At 42.8% G+C, this 23,056-nt stretch overlaps 1 protein-coding gene across 3 annotated transcripts in view; it reads right to left on the bottom strand.

Moving 5' to 3' along the window:
• The window catches only part of LOC137322543 (protein unc-13 homolog B-like), a 554,720-nt gene that overhangs the window by 278,232 nt on the left and 253,432 nt on the right, over positions 1-23,056 (bottom strand). For all 3 annotated transcript variants that reach the window (XM_067985478.1, XM_067985470.1, XM_067985475.1), the window contains exon 4: positions 22,315-22,432. In XM_067985478.1, the coding sequence (XP_067841579.1) occupies positions 22,315-22,432 (118 nt within the window). The remainder of the gene's footprint in view (positions 1-22,314; positions 22,433-23,056) is intronic.

Genomic DNA, 23,056 nt, shown 5'->3' with positions numbered 1-23,056 from the left:
TGACTTTGTCCTATTAAATTATGTTTATCCAAATGTTCCGCTACTGTCTCCTGAATAATAGACTCCAAAATTTTACCCACCACAGATGTTAGGCTAACTGGTCTATAATTTCCAGCCTTCTGCCTACTACCCTTTTTAAATAAGGGTGTTACATTAGCAGTTTTCCAATCCGCCGGGACCTTTGCCGAGTCCAGAGAATTTTGGAAAATTATTACCTAAGCATCCACAATCCCTACTGCCACTTCCCTCAAGACCCCAGGATGTAAGCCATCAGGTCCAGGGGATTTATCCGCCTTGAGTCCCATTAATTTACTGAGTACCAATTCCTTAGTGATTTTAATCGTATTTAGCGCCTCCCCCCCTAGAGCCCCCTGTTTGTCCAGTGTTGGGATATTCTTCGTGTCCTCTACCGTAAAGACTGAAACAAAATATTTGTTCAGCATTTTTGCCATCTCCATGTTTCCCACCATTAATTTCCCGGTCTCATCCTCTAAAGGACCTACGTTTGCCTGAGCCACCCTTTCTCTTTTTATATAACTGTTGAAACTCTTGCTATCTGTTTTTATATTTTTTGCTAATTTATTTTCATAATCTATCTTCCCTTTCTTAATCAATCCTTTCGTTACTTTTTGCTGTCTTTTGAAGACTTCCCAATCTTCTATCCTCCCACTAAGTTTGGCTACCTTATATGTCCTTGTTTTTAGTCGGATACTATCCTTAATTTCTTTACTTAGCCACGGATGGCTGTCATTTCTTTTACACCCTTTTTTCCTCAGTGGAATATATTTATTTTGAAAGTTGTAGAATAACTCCTTGAATGAACACCACTGTTCATGTACTGTCTTACCCTTTAAACTATTTTCCCAGTCCACTTTAATCAATTCCGCTCTCATACCATCATAGTCTCCTTTATTCAAGCTCAGTACGCTTGTTTGAGAACCAACCTTCTCACCCTCTAATTGGATATGGAATGTAACCATGTTATGGTCACTCATTCCAAGGGGATCCTTAACTAAGACATTATTAATTAATCCTGGCTCATTACACAGGACCAGGTCCAAGGTTGCTTGCCCCCTTGTAGGTTCAGTTACATACTGCTCAAGAAATCCATCCCTAATACACTCAATAAACTCTTCCTCAAGGCTGCCCTGCCCAATTTGATTTGTCCAGTTAATATGATAGTTAAAATCCCCCATAATTATAGCTGTTCCCTTATTACATGCCCCGACTATTTCCTGATTAATACTTCTTTCAGCAGAGTTGCAACTATTAGGAGGCCTATATACTACGCCCATGAGTGTTTTTGCCCCGTATTATTCCTTATCTCTACCCAAACTATTTCATTATCCTGATCCTTTGTCCTAATATCTTTTCTCTGTATTACAGTGATTCCTTCCTTTATTAACATAGCCACCCCACCTCCCCTTCCTTCCTGCCTATCCTTCCTGATTGTTAAATACCCTGGCATATTTAATTCCCAGTCGTTGTCACCCTGCAGCCATGTTTCTGTAATGGCCACAAGATCATACCCATACGTCGTTATTTGTGCCGTTAACTCGTCCATTTTGTTACGAATGCTACGTGCATTCAGATAAAGAACTTTCAAATATGTTTTGTGACACTTCGTTCCTGCTTTTTCCTTTTTTAACACTTTACCTTTTACTCCATACCTTCTGTCCCTTCCTGATACGCTTTCCTCTGTCTCCCTGCTCAGGTTCCCAACCCCCTACCACAGCTTTGATGCTGGGTTAATCGCCTTATGCCTTCTAGTTTTCATTTTATCTGTCGTGCCTAAAGTACCTAAAGTGCCTAAAGTACACTTTCTTTCCGCTGCTCTACGCTTTTCCCTTTCACTTGTTCTTGAACAACTGTTTGTACTATTTGTATTGTAGATTTCCCCTGGATCTTCCCCTCTCTTGCTGCTCTCAACTTTATTCCCTTCTGACTCCCCGCTCAGGTTCCCATCCCCCTGCCACTCTAGTTTAAACCTTCCCCAACAGCACTAGCAAACACCCCCGCGAGGACATTGGTCCCGGTCCTGCTCGGGTGTAACCCGTCACGCTTGTACAGGTCTCACCTTCCCCAGAACCGGTCCCAATGTCCCAGGAATCGAAATCCCTCCCTCCTACACCATCCCTGCAGCCATGCATTCATCCTGTCTATTCTCCTGTTCCTATACTCACTAGCACGTGGCACCGGTAGTAATCCTGAGATCACTACCTTTGAAGTCCTGCTTTTTAATTTATCTCCTAACTCCTTAAATTCACCTTGCAGGACCTCATCCCTTTTTTTACCTATGTCGTTGGTACCAATATGGACCACAACTACTGGCTGTTCGCCCTCCCCCTCCAGAATGCCCTGCAGCCGCTCCGTGACATCCTTGACCCCAGCACCAGGGAGGCAACATACCATCCTGGAGTCACGTTTGCGGCCGCAGAAATGCCTATCTGTTCCCCTTACAATGGAATCCCCTATCACTATAGCCCTGCCACTCTTCTTCCTCCCCTCCTGTGCAGCAGGGCCACCCGAGGTGCCCAGAACCTGGCTCTTGCTGCTTTCCCCTGATAAGCCATCTCTCCCAACAGTATCCAAAGCAGAATATCTGTTTGAGAGGGAGATGGCCCCAGGGGACTCCTGCTCTACCTGCCTAGTCCTTTTACTCTGCCTGGTGGTCACCCATTTCCTTTCTGCCTGCGTATTCTTTACCTGCGGTGTGACCACCTCACTGAACGTGCTATCCACGATAGTCTCAGCATCGCGGATGCTCCACAGTGAGTCCACCCGCAGCTCCAGCTCCGAAAGACGGTTAGCCAGTAGCTGCAGCTGGACACACTTCCTGCACACATGGTCGCCAGGGACACTGGTAGTGTCCATGACTTCCCACATAGTGCAGGAGGAGCATATCACGGGTGCGAGCTGTGCTGCCATGACTTGCCTTAGACTCTTAGACTCTCTTCCCGCTCTAGGTCTCCCCTTTTATACTCTGCTCACCTCTCGGACTCTCCTACCTCACCTGTGATGTCGCACAGTAGTTGTCTCTTGTTGCAGGTCTGCTGCTGCTTTTATTCCACAATCTCAGTCTTCTACTCTCAGGTCCACTGCCGCTCTGCGGGAAAAGTTCGGAAAAGCAAGGCAAAGCAGCACCTCCTTCCCCCACTTCCCCCAACTCCCACACTCACCAAACTCTCAGCAGCACACTGTGTATCCGCACACCGTGCAGTTCGCACTGACAGGCCCCTGTATTTCTACAGTTGAGACTCAGATGAGTCAGGCCTGCCCCACCTTCAAGTACCAGTTGAATCTCGCTAACCAATTAACTTGCTACAGCAGCTCTCTGCTGAAGCCTGACAGAAACTTAAAAATTTAAACTTTTAAATTGACCTTAAACAGTTGAAGCAATATGCACTAGATTTAAAGAGATTCACCATTAAACTCCCACACTTACCAAACTCTCAGCAGCACACTGTGTATCTTACCCTGTATGCTCCTTGACATCCAGGGGGCTCTAGATTTGGCAGCCCCACCCTTTTTCTTTGTGGGAACATGTTTACTCTGCACCCCTTGAATGCCTCCCACTACTCTGACATTGATTTACCTTGATGTGGAGATGCCGGTGATGGACTGGGGTGGACAAATGTAAGGAGTCGCACAACACCAGGTTATGGTCCAACAGCTTTATTTGAAATCACAAGCTTTCGGAGCTTTGCTCCTTCGTCAGGTGAAGTGAAGAGTTGCATAAAGGCACAGTATATATTGTCAGAGAACAATGCCTGGTGATTACAGATAATTTTTCTAACTGCCCTTTATTACACCTCGGCAGAGAGATAATCACAGCAATCAAAGGAGTGTTCAAACAGCTTAGTCAGGGAAACATTACATTCAAGAATACTGAGGTGGGGTCACCAGGGGTCAAATATAGCAGATGCTGGGGTTTGTATTAAAAACAGATAACTTTTTTTTTGCTGGAAATCACAGCAGGTCCGGCCGCATCTGTGTATGGAGAACAAGCCAACTACGACTTGAGTCTGGATGACTCTACGTCAGGTGGGGTTACACGTAGCATGACATGAACCCAAGATCCCGGTTGAGGCCGTCCTCATGGGTGCGGAACTTGGCTATCAATTTCTGCTCGACGATTTTGTGTTGTCGTGTGTCTCGAAGGCTGCCTTGGAGAACGCTTACTCGAAGATCGGAGGCTGAATGTCCTTGACTGCTGAAGTGTTCCCCGACTGGGAGGGAACCCTCCTGTCTGGTGATTGTTGAGTGGTGTCCGTTCATCCGTTGTCGCAGTGTCTGCGTGGTCTCGCCGATGTACCGTGCTCCGGGGCATCCTTTCCTGCAACGTATGAGGTGGACAACGTTGGTCGAGTCACAGGAGTATGAACCATGTACCTGGTGGGTGGTGTCCTCTCGTGTGATGGTGGTATCTGTGTCGATGATCTGGCATGTCTTGCAGAGGTTGCCGTGGCAGGGTTGTGTGGTGTCGTGGACGCTGTTCTCCTGAAAGCTGGGTAATTTGCTGCGAACGATGGTCTGTTTGAGGTTAGGTGGCTGTTTGAAGGAGAGTAGTGGAGGCGTGGGGATGGCCATCCCCGCAGGAAAGAGTGCCCCGGAGCATGGTACATCGGCGAGACCATGCAGACACTGCGACAACGGATGAATGGACACCGCACAACAATCGCCAGACAGGAGGGTTCCCTCCCAGTCGGGGAACACTTCAGCAGTCAAGGACATTCAGCCTCGGATCTTCGAGTAAGTGTTCTCCAAGGCGGCCTTCGAGACACACAACAACGCAAAATCGTCGAGCAGAAATTGATAGCCAAGTTCCGCACCCATGAGGACGGCCTCAACCGGGATCTTGGGTTCATGTCACGCTACACGTAACCCCACCAGTGAAAAAAAGTTATCTGTTTTTAATACAACTGGTCATTCTCTCTCTCTCGCTCTGCCTTTCGGGTCTCTCTCTCTGTGTCTTTGTTATCTGACCCCTTGTGTATTCAGTATTCTTGGATGTAATGTGTCCCTGACTAACCTGTGTGAACACCATCCACTCCTTTGATTGCTGTGATTATCTCTCTGCCGAGGTGTGATAACGTGCAGTTGGAAAGATCATCTGTAATCACCAGGCATTGTTCTCTGACTATGTATGCTGTGCCTTTATGGAACCCTTCACTCACCTGACGAAGGAGGAAAGCTCCGAAAGCTTGTGATTTCAAATAAAGCTGTTGGACTATAACCTGGTGTTGTACGACTCCGTACATTTGTCCACCCCAGTCCATCACCGGCATTTCCACATCAGGATTTTAAAGGAAATAGATGAGAACATTGCAGATGCCCTAACTATAATCTTCTAAAGTTCTCTTGATTCAGGAACCGTTCCTTTAAACTGAAAAATTGCACATGTCACTCCGCTATTGAAGAAAGGTGAGAGAGGAAAACCAGGGAATTATAGACCAGTTAGCCTGATATCTGTTGTCAGGAAATTATTAGAATCTATAATTAAGGATAGAGTGACTGAACACCTTGAAAATTTTCAGCTGATCAGAGAGAGCCAGCTTGGATTTGTAAAGTGTAGGTCATGTCTGACGAACCTGACTGAATTTTTCGAAGAGATGACTAAGGTAGTGGACTGAGGAATGTTGATGGATGTTGTTTATATGGACTTCCAAAGGCATTCGATAAAGTCCCTCAGAAAAGACTGTTAGCTGAAGTTGAAGCTCATGGAATTGAGGGCAAATTATTGACCTGGTTAGGAAGTCGGCTGAGCAACAGAAGACAGAGAGTAGGGATGTAGGGATAATGGGCAGGTACTCAAATTGACAGGATGGAACCAGTGGTTCCCACAGGAATCTGTGTCGGGGCCTCAACTATTCACTGTATTTATTAACAACTCAAATGCCGGAAAATAGAGTCACATATCCAAGTTTGCCGATGGCACAAAGATAGGAAGCATTGTAAGCAGTGTAGGTGGAAGCATAAAATTTCAGAGAGATAGTAATAGATTAAGTGAATGGGCAAAACTGTGGCAAATGGATTTCAATGTAGGCAAGTGTGAGGTCATCCACTTTGGACCTAAAAAGGATACATCAGAGTACTTTCTAAATGGTGAAAAGCTCGAAGGTCCAAAGAGACTTAGGATCCATGTACACGGATCACTAAAATGTCATGGACAGGTACAGAAAATAACCAAAACGGCTAATGGAATGTTAGCCCTTATACCTAGAGGACTAGAATATATGGGGGTAGAAGTTATGCTGCAGCTACACAAAGCCCTGGTTGGACCACACCTGGAGTACTGTGGTCAGTTCTGGGCACCACACCATAGGAAGCATATATTGGCCTGGGAGGGAATGCAGCATAGATTAATTAGAATGATACCTAGGCTCCAAGGGTTAAATTATAAGACGAGATTCCGCAAACTAGGGCTGTATTGCCTGGAAATTAGAATGTGGAGATGCCGGTGATGGACTGGGGTTGACAATTGTAAACAATTTTACAACACCAAGTTATAGTCCAGCAATTTTATTTTAAATTCACAAGCTTTCGGAGGCTTCCTCCTTCCTGTGAATTTAAAATAAAATTGCTGGACTATAACTTGGTGTTGTAAAATTGTTTACAATTGGAAATTAGAAGATTAAGGAGTGATTTGATCGAAGTTTTCAAGATATTAAGGGGAATTGATAGGCTAGATAGAGAGAAACTATTTCCGCTGGTTGGAGAGTCTAGGACTAAGGGACATATCCTAAAGATTCGAGACAGAACTTTCAGGAGTGAAGTTAGGAAACACTTCTACATGCAAAGGGTGGTAGAAGTTTGGAACTCTTCCACAAACGGCAGTTGATGCTAGCTCAATTGTTAATTTTAAATCTGAGATTGATAGATTTTTGTTAACCAAAGATATTGATGGACGTGAGACCAAGGCGGGTAGATGGAGTTAGGTCACAGATCAACCATGATCTCATTGAATGGTGGAACAGGTTCGAAGGGCTAAATGGTCTACTCATGTTCCTACCTTCCTTCCTATGTTCCTTTCTAAGAGGCCGCTGCAAAGATTGAATTTGTTTTTTGTGACTGGTTTTAATAATTCTTTGTGACTCTCTCTCAATACTGTCTATCTTTTTCCCTACATATATATATATATTTTGTGTGTGTGTGTGTTAGAGATATATAACACACACACACACACAAAATTGCATTTTACAATCATGAAAATGATACAAATGATAATCAGGTAACAATTAGAGACTTCAGATGATAATCAGGATGTTTTTGCTTTTGAAATTCAATTTGTTTTTTCTCTAAGAACTCAAATTGGTATGAGGAAAGACATTCGGTCTGTGTTCCACTCTCTCACCTTAATATGCTTTCTGTAGTTAATACAGCATTAGCGGATCTCCCACAGCATTCTACGGCAAATTCAAGAGTACCGTCTCTCTTACTTGTCTCTATTGTCTTTGTATTTCTGTTTGTCTCATCTTTTTTCAGAAGTGGGTGGCTTGGCAGAAAAAGGAGGCACCGATGGCTCTGGGCTCCATTTTCCAGTGAGCTTGCAGAGCAAATGTGGCCCTGCGCAGCTCCCTTTCCACCCACTTGTTCCCATCACATCAATTACTCCTCGCCCCCCCTTCCGACCACACCCTCAGTCCCATTGTTACCCCATCTTTTCCACTTTAAGCTATCTTCCCCACCCATGTATCCTCCCCCCTTGCTTCACTGACATTCACCTCATTCTTAACCTTCCATCCACTTGTCTTTCACTCACTTCTTTTGAGAGTGGGTGCTGAGAGGCCAGAGACTCTTTCAACCTGTTTTCCTCCTCCTTGCCCCCTCCAATCCCATGCATTTCTCTGAGGTTTGATTTCCATTCAAAATACAACTTACATTTTTGTTAAGAAGAAAAATGATTTTTTTTCCAGAAAGCTTTGAGTAACTTAGCATGATAGGTAATCCTTACAGATCAATATTACCATTTAATATTGGAATTCCCAGTCATGCCTCCTGGTGTGGCAGACCAGTGTTGTCATTTAACATTGGAATTCCCATTAGAGTGCCAGCTTATAGCATGACTGGTAAAAGTTAAAAGGTGTCACAGCAAGCATTGGTAATCTAACATTGGCTTTCCCATTAAAATGTTTATATAACGTGGTTTAATAGAGCACAAGTTCCATGCAAAGTTTTTAATATGGTTATATATACACAATTTAAATCCAGCTATTGTCCCTGCTGAAATGCTATTATTGTTAAATAATTAACAAATCTGCTTTTAACTCACTATTGCTCAGTTCCTCCCATTTGTAAAAAAATATTGTTTCCATGAACAAAAAAGTAGTAAAGAGTTACATAATAAGAGTTGCTATTTGTTCAGCCGGGTGGCATAATAGGCAACCTGAAAAAAATACAATACAGTATTTTAAATTAAATTTAAATCACCAGCTAGCACATTTTACCAATGTTTCTTTTTTTTGCACAGCATTATTTGGTGTGCATAGATTTAAAAAAAAAATTAATTAGTTATGGTCTTCACTTGGGGTGATTCATTATGATTGTTGCCAGCAGAGGGTGCACTGACCTGGTGGCGAGTGGGCTTAATTTCTAAAACAAATCCACTGATCTACTAATCCTTCCTCACAATCTAATTATATCAGTCAGACAGGGCTAAATCACGCTGGCGCCTGATTTATTTCAAATGGATTGGCTTTGTGACATAAAATATTTGTTTAAAAAAAAATCTCCTCAGATGCATGGTACCTATTTCTCCCATTTTCCCTGCCAAAAATGGAGAAATGCAACCAAACCCTCTTTTTAAAGTTAAGCAAATAATCAGAGAACCACCAGTGTAAAATGTATTGGTGCCACATTTAAGTGGAGGATCACACCTCTTTATAATTAGTGCCTTGTTTAAACTCCACACAGCAATGTTTTTGAAATTGCTAAAACCATGCCAAATAAAATACGAGCACATTTAATACCTCTTTTATGCCAAGATTTTCATGCCACGTTTATGCTGTAATGATAGTAAATGTGGCATGAAAATACTATGATAAAGCTACAATCCCCTTCCTAACCATTCTGAAAGATTTTCACAGTTAGCTTTGATAGAAAAATCAGAAACCAATTCTTTATACACATGCTTACAATTTTCACTAGCAATAGCGAACTGCAGAAATCATCCCTTATATCTCTTCCAACAAGTGGAGCACGCCGATTACCAATAAAATTGAGCACCACCCAGAGAAACAGGGTCCCGGCCTATTTTCAGTCCCCTCTGCCAGAGTTACACCAGAGTTACTGCAAGAGTGCACTAGAAAGGCCAAGGAATTTCATCCCCATATTTTTTTTAAGCAGGATCAAGATCCTAAAATTGTGTAAGGACATATATTTTCTAAATTCCAGCCCTAAATTTGCCATGTGAAAAGGTAATCTATAGTCAGCCCAGGTTTTTAGATGTTTTAGATGACTGCTGTGCAAAAGTGCAATAAGTTTATAATATTAAAAAGGCACTAAGCAGGAATTACCACTGCTGGGTGGGAGTGGAGTTTCTGCCATTGAGACTAACATACAATTCCTTTCTTACTCCATTTTAAAATGTTACCCTCTTGGCAATAACCACCATATTCAATCATTTTGGTGCATGCATTATTACAATGGCCACTTTTCTCAGCTTGTGCCTTTTTTTCTGTCTCAGTAATACCAGCAATCAGTATAAAATTAATTACAGGCTGGTCTTTTTCATGCCATTAGGTGTTTCAATAGTATTTCATGTTAAGCTTATGTCAAGGGAGTGAAGAGGACAGAAAGTCTGTCCAAATGTGGGTTTTTGTTAAGATTGAAAGAATATTTTTATCCAACCACAGTTAAAGAGTCCTATCCTGATGAGGTTCACCTATTGCTCAGTGACTTGCCTAAATTGAGTGGGACCAATTAGTTATATGTTCAATCTTAAATGAGAAGAAAATCAGGACTGATAAAGTAGGAACAATGGATAAAAAGCACGTTTAAAAAAAAGGAGAAAAAGTATTGAGAAGCAAAAATGACCACGGAATGCAATATTGCTGAGAATACCTAAAGTTACGGAGACTTTTTCAAAAAGATACACAGTAAACAAAGGGTGATATAAAGTTTTCAAGGCTGAGTTAGACAAATTTTTGATCAGCAAGGGAGTCAAAGGATATGGGGAAAAGGCGGGAAAGTGGAGTTGAGGTAAAAATCTGATCAGTCATGATCTCATTAAATGGAGGAACAGGCCTACTCCTGCTCCTATCTCTTATGGTCTTAGAGCACTTTAAAATGATAATAGGAAGCTAGAATGCAGGCTTACCCATTATTCAAACTGACTTACCTCAATAGCATGGGACCAGTCAGTTTCGCATTCCATCTTAGGAGAACGCAAAGATGGAAAAATAGACACATGGGGCTCAATTTTGAAATGTGACGGGTTAGCAGCAGGGGGGCCGGGGAGAGTGGTGGTGAAGGTGCATGTGGCAAACCTGAATTAAAAAAACGTACCTTTTCCAACGCGATCACAATGTAATTGATGGTGATTAAAGTTGTTTCCAGGTTTCACGCCCGGCAGCCAACCTGATTCCCCCAGAACCAAGAGAGGGGGGGGGGGTGCCGAGAGGGGCATCCGAGAGGGAGCCATCGGACATCAGAGCAGGGTAGGTTTTTTTTAAAAAAAACTTTGAGCAATGGTTTTTTATTTAATTTATTCTGTTTATTTTTGCCTGATCGGGCCCTTCACGTCTGATACCAGGCGTGAATCGGAAGCCGTGGGAAAGCCGCACAAGGTAAGTTTAAAATTATTTTAACTACCTACTATGTCAGACATAAAGTACCTTAAGTACTTCAATGAGGTACATTTGGTTCTTTAACGATCATCCCACCGACTTTAACTGCCGGTAGGACTTCTGGAATCGTGAAGCGCGCGCACACAGACGATCTGTGGCAACCCTGGAAGTTGGTGGGTTGGAGCAGACGTCTGAACCCGCTCAGGATTTGCGTCACTTTCACAGCCTCCACCGCCCCCAACGCCCCCGCAATTTGATTTTAAAATTGAGCCCATTGGATCAATTATAAAGAGTAAAAAAGCAGATGCAAAAAAAGACAAGAGAAATCAAGGAGAACACAGAATGCAACTTTGTTAAGAATAGAAAAGTCAGCATCCATTGGCAAGCTTGAGCCTCCTATGAACTGAAACTTGGTCTTATGCTTGAAGTACATGAGATTGCATGTCTCCCCCATGGGTGAACCACAAACATTTCTACCATTGGGGTATGCACCAGAAATAGAAAACAATCGTTAATATGTCTACTGTTATACGGTTGCTTTTGCCGATAGTCTAGGTTACTGACTGATTCAGAACTCTTCGAATAGGTCGAGAAATATCTCAGTGAAAGAGCATATAGCTCAAGCTAAGAACTACGAATCAAGTTTGCTTTAAGTAAAATTTAAGAGTTTAAAAATTTTAACAAGAGCAAGAATTAATCAAAAAAAAACATTACTTAGCAACAACTATTCTATAATGCGAAGAGAGATCACAGTCTTCGCTCTTGTCTTCAACAGCTCTTGAACACAAGTCCTTCATCAAAAATTTCACGAAAAATTAACCTCGTGAGGCCTCCATAAGCCCTCAATTCGTATTGCAGCACAGCAAAATAAGAATCTGAAGAATACAGGGCACTAGCCTGGTAATATGTCTCAGTTTGATCACCAGGCATTGTTCTATGACTATATATGCGGTGCCTTTATGGAACCCTGCACTCACCTGACGAAGGAGGAAAGCTCCGAAAGCTTGTGATTTCAAATAAAGCTGTTGGCCTATAACCTGACAATGCAGTAGCACTTCGTTGGCTGTTAGTTATTTGGGGCATCCTGAAAGTGTGAAAGATGCTGTATAAATGTTTCTTTATGATTCAAAAATCAATCCCTTCTTCTAACAGTGCAAGGTCTAAATTTGTAACTAATATACAATGTTCCCAGACAGAAATGTATATTATGCTTTGCCTCCTAGCTCTCAAGCTCAGTCAAAGAAAATCTAAACTATCACAGTGGGAAATGAAGTGGAGCAAATAACTGATATGTGTTGGAGAACAATTGGGAAATAATGACGACAACATAGTTAGATTCAATATAAGAATAGAAACAAGATAATGAAGAGTCAAAGATAAGGATGCTATAATGGAAAAAGGCAAGGTTCAGTGAGATAACAAGGGATCTGGCCCAAATTAACTGGGCAGAGAAAGGTTAGCAAATAGGTTTACCATCAGTACTGCAAAATCCGCAATTGTGAATTGAACAGAGTACAAAATAAATATTTTCCTATAAGGCAAAAAGGGATGTGAAACAACAGAGTTCTGTGTATTAATAGAGAGGTTAAAACTAAAAGAAGCATATGTTAAAGTTGGGGTAACAACACTAAAGATAATCATGAGAAATATAGAAGGGAGGTGAAAAGGGAGATTCGAAGGACTAAATGGGAACATGAAAAAAACGATCAAATAATATGAAAGGAAATAGTAAGGACTTTTAGAAGCATATAAAGAGAGGGCAGAGGGGGTCAGGGATTCAGGGGGAGTCCAGTTGTAGAGGATGAAAACATGGCAGAGATATTAAATAAATATTTGGCATCGGTTTTTACAAATGATGGCAGAAGTGAGAATGTTAAGTGTACTAGGGTACGACATGGACCAATTGTTAGAGCTAATTGCAGAAAAAGAATTGTTTCGGAACAAAATAGCAGAATTCAAGTTGTAAAACTCACTGGACCCCGATGGCAAGCACCCGAAACTGTTGAAAGAACAAAAGGAGATAGCTGGACAATTTTTCAATCCTCGTTAAATATGTAAATTGAGCTATGGGACTGGAGAGTAGCCAATGTAACACTTTTGTTCATGAAGGAGGAGAAGGCTGAACTGGGCAACTATAAGCCAATTAGTCTGACATCCGTTGTAGGCAAACCCATAGAACCAATAATTCAAGACAAAATGAGTGAGCATTTAGTAATGCATGGAATTGTTAAAGGCAAGTCATCTTTGACAAATTGAAGAGAGTTTTTTTGAAGAATTAACCAATAGGATGGATAAAGGAATGCAGTAAGTGCAGTGTGCATGGATTTTCAGAAGGCATACAAAAAAGTGTCTCAGAAGAGGTTGGTTAGAAATTTGGTTGACAGACAGGTACAAAGAGTTAGGGTGAATGGTGTCACTTATTTGGAAGTGTTGTAACATAAGGGTCAGTGCTGGGTCCACTTTTGTTACTTGTATACATAGATGATTTAGACCTGGGCATAGAGAGCACAATTTTGGGTTTTATAAATAGGGACATAAAGTGCAAGAGTAAAGTAGTATTGAAGTACTCAAGAAATACATACAAAACATAGTTTAGGACAGATAGTACTGTATGCACACCATTATAGAAAGGGCATTTTACACCCTTTTAGAGATCATACAACCTTGATTCGCAAGAATGATGCCAGGGATAGAAAACTGTACTTCTGAGGAGAGTCTTGAGATACTGAAACGGGGTTTCCATTGGAGCAAAGATGGCTTAGAGGAAATTTAACAGAGGTGTTTACAAATCATTAAAGGTTTTTTATCGGGTGAATAAGCAAATACGATTTCTTCTAATTGGGCAGTCAATTACAAGGGGTCACCAATTTAAAAGTATGAGCAGAGAGTTAAGGAGAAAGGTCTTTATGCAATGGGTTGTTGGTGCATGGAGAGTGGTTGAGGCAAAGACCATTACATTTTTTTTTAAGGGAAAATTGCATAATCATTTGAAGCAGAGGAAGGTACTGAGCAATGGGGAGATAGTGGGGCAGGGAGATTAGTGTTGGATTGCTTTAACAAAGGGCTGACAGACACAATGGACCAAATGGCTTCCTTCTGTGCTGTAAATATCAATGGTTCCACATCTGCTGTGGCTTCCACCCTAAATTTTCCAGTGCCGAGGCCAACTTACAAATTCCTATAAAAATTCAGAACTTATAAATTAAATCTGAAGGATTCCAGAATCCATCACACTAGCTATTGCTGTGTTGTTGTGACTCAAACCAAGTTACTGCAACTGTTGAATGATTAACTCAAAAAACAGATTTTTGTTGCATGACTCGATTTAGGAAAAAAGTCTTTTGAGATACAACTTTGTGTCACCATTCATTTAAAGCAACACTTTACACAAACTGTTGTTGGCAGAAATGTGTGTTACATAAGAACTTAAAATGGGGTGAGGAAAGACTATTTATTAGACAATGCACCACCCTCTCTGATTACTGGTAATACCCCTAAGGCAATCAAGCAAACTCCAGGAAATCAAGGTTACTCATGACTCATCAATAGGCATACTTAATTAACCACACCTATTAGTTTTTTGGCCTTGTACTCTATACCTCAAGATCCTGTTGGTCATTCTCTCCACAGCGACACGTTGGTTTACTGGTGCTTCTCACTAAATTCCCCAGATCCCTCTTGTGTTGTTTTCTGTAGACTGTTCCCATGTACTTTGTACACCCTCTGTTGTTTCCCCTCACCAGCTTCATAACTTTCCATTTCTCTACATGGAATAAACTTTTATTCATTCTCGGGATGAGGGTTGCTGGCAAGGTCGGCATTTACTGCCCATTCCTAGTTGCCCTGGAAGGATTGATACAACTTAGGGCTTGCCAGGCCACTTCAGAGGACAGTTAAGGGTCAACCACCTTGGTGTGGGACGGCTGTCACATATACGTCAGACCAGGTAAGTACAGCATGTTTCCTTACCTGTAGGTCATTGGTGAGCCAGTTGGGTTTTAATGACAATCCGACAGCTTCAAGGTTACTTTTACTGATAGCAGCTTTTTATTTCAAAATTTAAACTGAATTCAAATTCTCAAATTGCCACGGTGGGATTTGAACTCACATTCTCTGGATTACTAGTTCAATAACATTACCATGACATGGCCATACCCCTAAATAAAGAATGAACAAAAGAACTAAAAAAACTTGCTTTTATATAGCTTCTTTCATAACCTCAAGACATCCCAAAGCGCTTTTTGAAGTATGTTCAGGAGAAATTTCTTGGCCAGTATGTTTCCGGCCCAACGAGGAAGGAGGCGTTGCTGGACTTGGTTCTGGGGAATGAGGCAGGCCAAGTGGACCAAGTGTAAGTGGGGGAACATTTAGGGAACAGCGATCATAGTTTCATAAGGTTTAACAAGGTTTAGATTAGCTATGGAAAAGGACATGGACCACTCTAAAGTAAAAATACTCAATTAGGAGGGAGTGGCCCTGGGAGTCCTCAACATTGACTCTGGACCCCATGAAATCTCATGGCATCAGGTCAAACATGGGCAAGGAAAACTCCTGCTGATTACCACCTACTGCCCTCCCTCAGCTGATGAATCAGTCCTCCTCCATGTTGAACACCACTTGGAGGAAGCACTAAGGGCAGCAAGGGCACAGAATGTACTCTGGGTGGAGAACTTCAATGTCCATCACCAAGAGTGGCTCGGTAGCACCACTACTGACCGAGCTGGCCAAGTCCAGAAGGACAGAGCTGCCAGACTGGGCCTGCGGCAGGTGGTGAGCGAACCAACACGAGGGAAAAACTTACTTGACCTCATCCTCACCAATCTACCTGTCGCAGATGCATCTGTCCATGACAGTATTGGTAGGAGTGACCACCGCACAGTCCTCGTGGAGATGAAGTCCCGTCTTCGCACTGAGGACTCCATCCAACATGTTGTGTGGCACTACCACCGTGCTAAATAGGACAGATTCAGAACAGATTTAGCAGCTCAAAACTGGGCAACCATGAGGCACTGTGGGCCATCAGCAGCAGCAGAATTGTATTCCAGCACAATCTGTAACCTCATGGCCCGGCATATTCCTCACTCTACCATGACCAACAAGCCAGGGATCAACCCTGGTTCAATGAGGAGTGTAGAAGAGCATGCCAGAAGCAGCACCAGGCATACCTAAAAATGAGGTGCCAACCTGGTGAAGCTACAACTCAGGACGAGATGCATGCTAAACAGCGGAAGCAACATGCTATAGACAGAGCTAAGCGATTCCACAACCAACGGATCAGATCAAAGCTCTGCAGTCCTCCCACATCCAGTCGTGAATGGTGGTGGACACTTGAACAACTAACGGGAGGAGGAGGCTCTGCAAACATCCCCATCCTCAACGATGGCGGAGTCCAGCACGTGAGTGCAAAAGATAAGGCTGAAGCGTTTGCTACCATCTTCAGCCAGAAGTGCCGAGTGGATGATCCATCTCGGCCTCCTCCTGATATCCCCACTATCACAGAAGCCAGTCTTCAGCCAATTCGATTCACTCCACGTGATATAAAGAAATGGCTGAGTGCACTGGATACAGCAAAGGCTATGGGTCCCGACAACATCCCAGCTGTAGTGCTGAAGACTTGTGCTCCAGAACTAGCTGCGCCTCTAGCCAAGCTGTTACAGTACAGCTACAACACTGGCATCTATCCGACAATGTGGAAAATTGCCCAGATATGTCCTGATCACAAAAAGCAGGACAAATCCAATCCGGCCAATTACCGCCCCATCAGTCTACTCTCGATCATCAGCAAAGTGATGGAAGGTGTCGTCGACAGTGCTATCAAGCGGCACTTACTCACCAATAACCTGCTCCCGATGCTCAGTTTGGGTTCCGCCAGGACCACTCGGCTCCAGACCTCATTACAGCCTTGGTCCAAACATGGACAAAAGAGCTGAATTCCAGGGGTGAGGTGAGAGTGACTGCCCTTGACATCAAGGCAGCATTTGATAGAGTGTGGCACCAAGGAGCCCTAGTAAAATTGAAGTCAATGGGAATCAGGGAGAAAACTCTCCAGTGGCTGGAGTCATACCCAGCACAAAGGAAGATGGTAGTGGTTGTTGGATGCCAATCATCTCAGCCCCAGGGCATTGCTGCAGGAGTTCCTCAGGGCAGTGTCCTAGGCCCAACCATCTTCAGCTGCTTCATCAATGACCTTCCCTCCATCATAAGGTCAGAAATGGGGATGTTCGCTGATGATTGCACAGTGTTCAGTTCCATTCACAACCCCTCAAATAATGAAGCAGTCCGAGCCCACATGCAGCAAGACCTGGACAACATCCAGGCTTGGGTTTATAAGTGGCAAGTAACATTCGCGCCAGACAAGTGCCAGGCAATGACCATCGCCAACAAGAGAGAGTCTAACCACCTCCCCTTGACATTCAACAGCATTACCCTCACCGAATCCCCCACCATCAACATCCTGGGGGTCACCATTGACCAGAAACTTAACTGGACCAGCCACATAAATACTGTGGCTACAAGAGCAGGTCAGAGGCTGGGTATTCTGCGGCGAGTGACTCACCTCCTGACTCCCAAAAGCCTTTCAACCATCCACAAGGCACAAGTCAGGAGTGTGATGGAATACTCTCCACTTGCCTGGATGAGTGCAGTTCCAACAACACTCAAGAAGCTCAACACCATCCAGGACAAAGCAGCTCGCTTGATTGGCACCCCATCCACCACCCTAAACATTCATTCCCTTCACCACCGGCGCACCGTGGCTGCAGTGTGTACCATCCACAGCAGCAACTCGCCAAGGCTTCTTCGACAGCACCTCCCAAACCCGCAACTTCTACCACCTAAAAGGACAAGAGCAGCAGGTACATGGGAACAACACCACCTGCATGTTCCCCTCCAAGTCACACCATCCCGACTTGGAAATATATCGCCGTTCCTTCATCGTCGCTGGGTCAAAATCCTGGAACTCCCTTCCTAACAGCACTGTGGGAGAACCTTCACCACACGGACTGTAGCGGTTCAAGAAGGCGGCCCACCACCACCTTCTCAAGGGCAATTACGGATGGGCAATAAATGCTGGCCTCGCCAGCGACGCCCCCATCCCGTGAACGAATAAAAAAAAGAGGGTCAATTTCAATGGGGTGAGAACAGATCTGGCCTGGGTAAATTGGAACCAAAGGTTGGTAGGCAAAACTGAACAATGGGTGGCCTTTAAGGAGGAGATGGTTCGGGTATGGTCTCGGTACATTCCCACGCAGGTGAAAGGTGGAGCAACTGAAGCCAGAGCTCCCTGGATGACAAAAAAGATAGAGAGTAAGATGAAGCAGAAAAAAGGGGTGTATGACAGATGTAAGGTTGATAACACAAGTGAGAACCAGGCTGAATATAGAAAGTTCAGAGGGGAAGTGAAAAAGGAAACAAGAAGGGCAAAGAGAGTGTATGAGAATAGACAGGTGGCTAACATAAAAGGGAATCCAAAAGTCTTCTATAGGCATGTAAACAGTAAATGGGTAGTAAGAAGAGGGTTGGGGCCAATCGGGAATCAAAAAGGAGACCTACTCATGGAGGCAGAGGGCATGGCCGAGGTACTAAACGAGTACTTTGTATCTGTCCTTACCAAGGAACAAGATGCTGCCAGAGTCTCAGTAAAGCAAGATGTAATGGAGATACTGGATGGGCTAAAAATTGATAGAGGAGGTACTAGAAAGGCTAACTGAACTTAAAGTAGATAAGTCACCCAGTCCGGATGGGATGCATCCTCGGTTGCTGAGGGAAATAAGGGTGGAAATTGCACAGGTACTGGCCATAATCTTCCAAACATCCTTAGGTGCGGGGGTGATGCCAGAAGACTGGAGAATTGCAAGTGTTACACCCTTGTTCAAAAAAGGGTGTAAGGATAAACCCAGCAACTACAGGCCAGTCAGTTTAACCTTGGTGGTGGGAAACTTTTAGAAACGATAATCCTGGACAGAATTAGCCATCACTTGGACAAGTGCGGATTGATTAGAGAAAGCCAGCACGGATTTGTTAAAGGCAAATCGTGTTTAACTAACCTGATAGAGTTTTTTGATGAGGTAACAGAGAGGGTAGATGAGGGCAATGCGGTTGATCTGGTGTATATGGACTTTCAAAAGGCATTTGATAAAGAGCCGCATAATAGGCTTGTCATCAAGATTGAAGCCCATGGAATAAAGGGGGCAGTAGCAGCATGGATACAAAATTGGCTAAGTAACAAAAAATAGAGTAGTGGTGAACAGTTGTTTTTTGGACTAGAGGGAGTTGTACAGTGATGTTCCCCAGGGGTCGGTACTCGGACCACTGCTTTTCTTGATATATATCAATGACTTGGACAGGGCACAATTTCCAAATTTGCAGATGATACAAAACTTGTAAGGGTAGTAAACAGTGAGGAGGATAGGGATAGATTTCAAGAGGATATAGACAGGCTGGTGAAATGGGCGGACATATGGCAGATGAAATTTAACTCAGAAAAATGCAAAGTGATACATTTCAGTAAGAAGAACAAGGAGAAGCAATATAAATTAGAGAGCACAATTCTAAAAGGGGTACAGGAACAGAGGGATCTGGGGTATATGTGCACAAATCGTTGAAGGTAGCAGGGCAGGTTGAGAAAGCAGTTAAGAATGCATACGGGATCCTGGGCTTTCTCGATAGAGGTCTACAGTACAAAAGCAAGGAAGTCATGATGAACCTTTATAAAACACTGGTTCGACCATGACTGTGTCCAGTTCTGGGCATCGCACTTAGGAAAGATGTGAAAGCCTTAGAGGGTGCAGAAAAGATTTACTGGAATGATTCCAGGGAGGAGGGACTTCAGTTGCACGGATAGACGAGAGAAGCTGGGGTTGTTCTCCTTGGAACAGAGACGATTGAGAGGAAATTTGATAGAGGTATTAAAATCATGAAGGGACTAGACAGAATAGATAGAGAAACTGATCCCATTGGCGGAAGAGTCAAGAACCAGAGGACATAGATTTAAGGTGATTGGCAAAAGAACGAAAGGTGATATGAGGAAAAACTTTTTTTTACACTGAGTGGTTAGGATCTGGAATGCACTGCCTGAGGGGATGGTGGAAACAGATTCAATCATGGTCTTCAAAAGGGAACTGGATAAATACTTGAAAGGAAGAAATTTGCAGTGCTACGGGGATAGGGTGGGGGAGTGGGTCTAACTGGATTGCTCTTGCATAGTGTTGGTATGGACTCGATGGGTCGAAGGGCATCCTTCCATGCTGTAACCTTTCTATGTTTCTATGACTGCCAATGAAGTACTCTTGATGTGAAGTCACCGTTGTAATGTAAGGAAACGTGGCAGCCAACTTATGCAAGGTCCCACAAACAGCAATGAATAAATTACCAGATAATCTGTTTTGGTGGTGCTGGATGAAGGATAAATCTTGGCCACATCATCAACAAAAACAATTTGCATTTATATAGCACTTTTGATGCAGTAAAACAACCCAAGGCGTTTCAAAAGAACATAATCAGACAAACATTGACATCAAGCCAAAGAAAGAGATATTAGGACAGGTGACTAAAAGCTTGGTCAAAGAAGTAGGTTTTAAGAAGCATCTTAAAAGGAGCAGAGGTGGAGAAGGAGGGAATTCCAGAGCTTAGGGCCCAAATGGCTAAAGGCAGAGCTGCCAATGATGAAGCAGCATCAGGCGGACCTGAAAATGAGGTGCCAACCTGGTAAATCTGCAACACAGGACTAAATTCATGCTATACAGCAAAAGGATCATGCTATAAACAGAGCTAAGCGATCTCACAACCAACAGAGCAGGTCAAAGTTCTGCAACCTTGCCACATCCAGTCATGAATGGCAGTGGACAATTAAGCAAGTCGAATACTCTCCACTTGCCTGGATGGGTGCAGCTGCATAGCACAAGAACCTCGACACCATCCAGGTCAAAGCAATCTGCTTGATCGGCACCCATCCACTAACATTCCATGGATTCAGTGTGTACTACTTACAGAATGCACTGCAGCAAGTTGCAAAGGCTTCCTTGGCAGCACCTCCCAAACCCATGACCTCCACCAGCTAGAAGGACCAGGGCAGCAGGTGTATGGGAACATCCAAGTTCACCTCCAAGTCACACACCAGCCTGACTTGGACATATATCACCGTTCCTTCATTGTCGCTGGGTCAAAATCCTGGAACGCCCGACCTAACACGATTGTGGGAGTACCTTCACCATACGGAGTGCAGCGATTCAAGACGAAGGCCCACGACCACCTTCTCAGGGCAACTGGGGATGGGCAATAAATACCACCCTTGCCAGCATTTACCATATCCAGAGAATGAAAAATTAAATTAAAAGAGTAAGAATTTTAAATTTGATGCACTGGAAGCAAATGTAGGTTGGTAAAGACAGGGGTGATGGGTGAGCAGCACTTGGTGCTGGATTCGACGCAGGCAGCAGAGTTTTGGATGAGCTTAAGTTTATGGAGGATGGTGGATCGGAGGTTCATCCATCATGGGATACAGAAGAACAAAGTTTTGTTCAGTGATGGGTATGAAGTATTACAAACATTTTATCTGTGAAGCCTGCACCTTATCGGATCCGTAAGATATGTGATACTTTTAGCTTGCGTCAGTCATGTAATATTTTGCTTCAGTAAATATACTGTTTCATGAACCTGTGTCTAAGGCTGCAGTGGAACCACGGTGAACATGAGAAATGGCTATCCATGTCTTGGGTTACCCGTGAGCAACGCCTACTAGTTACGTTGTTTATTCTTATAAATATTCTTTATACAGCTAAATATTCAGCTGGGTCAAAAATAAAATCGATGACTAAAACCATCTTGAAAAACAATCAATTCAGTGATGCAATTGGTTGAACTTGCAATTTTTCAAAAGGAGTTACTTTTCTGTGAGATCTAAATTGGTGACGATTAAATTACTTTCAGCCAATGAGAGAAGCAGGATTTATTTTTCTGCTATGGACACATTTAATGCGCTACCTATAGCTTTAATGCACAACAGACTACATGCAAGACTTTTAATTATATGGATTAAGGACTTGGTCAAAAGGTACAGTAAAATAATCTCCAAATTGCAGATGATACAAACAGAAACAAACGAGGAAGGAGCGATGACAAATAACGAGGAAAAATGCAACCAGATTCGGAAGGGTTTACATTTTTCAGGCCTAATAGGTACCAGATGCAATTTAATGTGGATATGTTAAAACAATTAGTATGGGAGCCAGTAATAAAAAGAGGGAATGTGTGTTAAATGGAACAGTGGCATAATATCCTGATCATGGGTTGCACATCATAAATCTAGGAAACAATCAACATCGTGCTAAACTGTTGTAAAAATGAAAATAGGGTACAGTGTTGCATTTAATAGTGGTGTTAATAAGTTACCAAGAAAAGCCACTGAAGGAGACATTGTACATAAGTTCAGAAGACTATAGGATGAGTTTGTACAGAGAACTTATTTTCAAGGTATTTCTGCAAAGTGCTAGCTAAAAAGGCATTTTGAATCATTTACAAGCCCCCTTACCTCATCAGATTGCCGAATGCACTTCAGTGGTATCCACACATTGCCCACCATTGTGTCCCAGATTAGTCCTTTGTTCCAGACCTCAACGATCAAACCAAGTTCCAACCGGCTGATCTCACTATGGAAAAGAAAATTAATGCATTGTTAAATCACAAATGCAATTAAATCATGCACTTAAGTAGGGACATCATACAACGTTTGTGCAAAGAGAAACAAACCACTGTCAGAACCCAGTTATACTCTTAGGTGCACAAAAACCATTTATCTGCATGAAGCAGTTTTGCTGAACACAAATCCATCATACTCGTAACATTCTATTTAGTATATTATAAATTTGATAACTACTTCATTGATATTTTAGTATTCCCAGCTACTAGCAAAGGAATAAAAGATGTTCCCATTTTTTCCAAGCACTTTCATTAAAGGTGACATGAAACAAATAAAATAACCCTACATTAGTTGCTGTCTTTTGTATATTTTCCAGTGAATACCAGTTGTGCTTAATTCCCCCATCCAAAACAAATTCTGTTATACATGGTAACTCTGTAATCTTTTCAATCACGGATAAAGTGCGAATATTGTAAACCCAGGAAACAGAAGAAGAAATTTAATCTGACAGTATGCGACAGAAGAATAGCAGAAGAATATGCAATTAATTTTAAGAGGTGGCTGCTTTAAGACAACTGACTACCATGTGAACTCCAGTGACAAAGATGAATGGTCTCATATACTATTAGGGTGG

The sequence above is a fragment of the Heptranchias perlo genome, chromosome 1 (assembly GCF_035084215.1).
Source record: "Heptranchias perlo isolate sHepPer1 chromosome 1, sHepPer1.hap1, whole genome shotgun sequence".
Classification (NCBI taxonomy): Eukaryota; Metazoa; Chordata; class Chondrichthyes; order Hexanchiformes; family Hexanchidae; genus Heptranchias; species Heptranchias perlo.
This window is presented reverse-complemented; position numbering and strand designations above follow the sequence as displayed.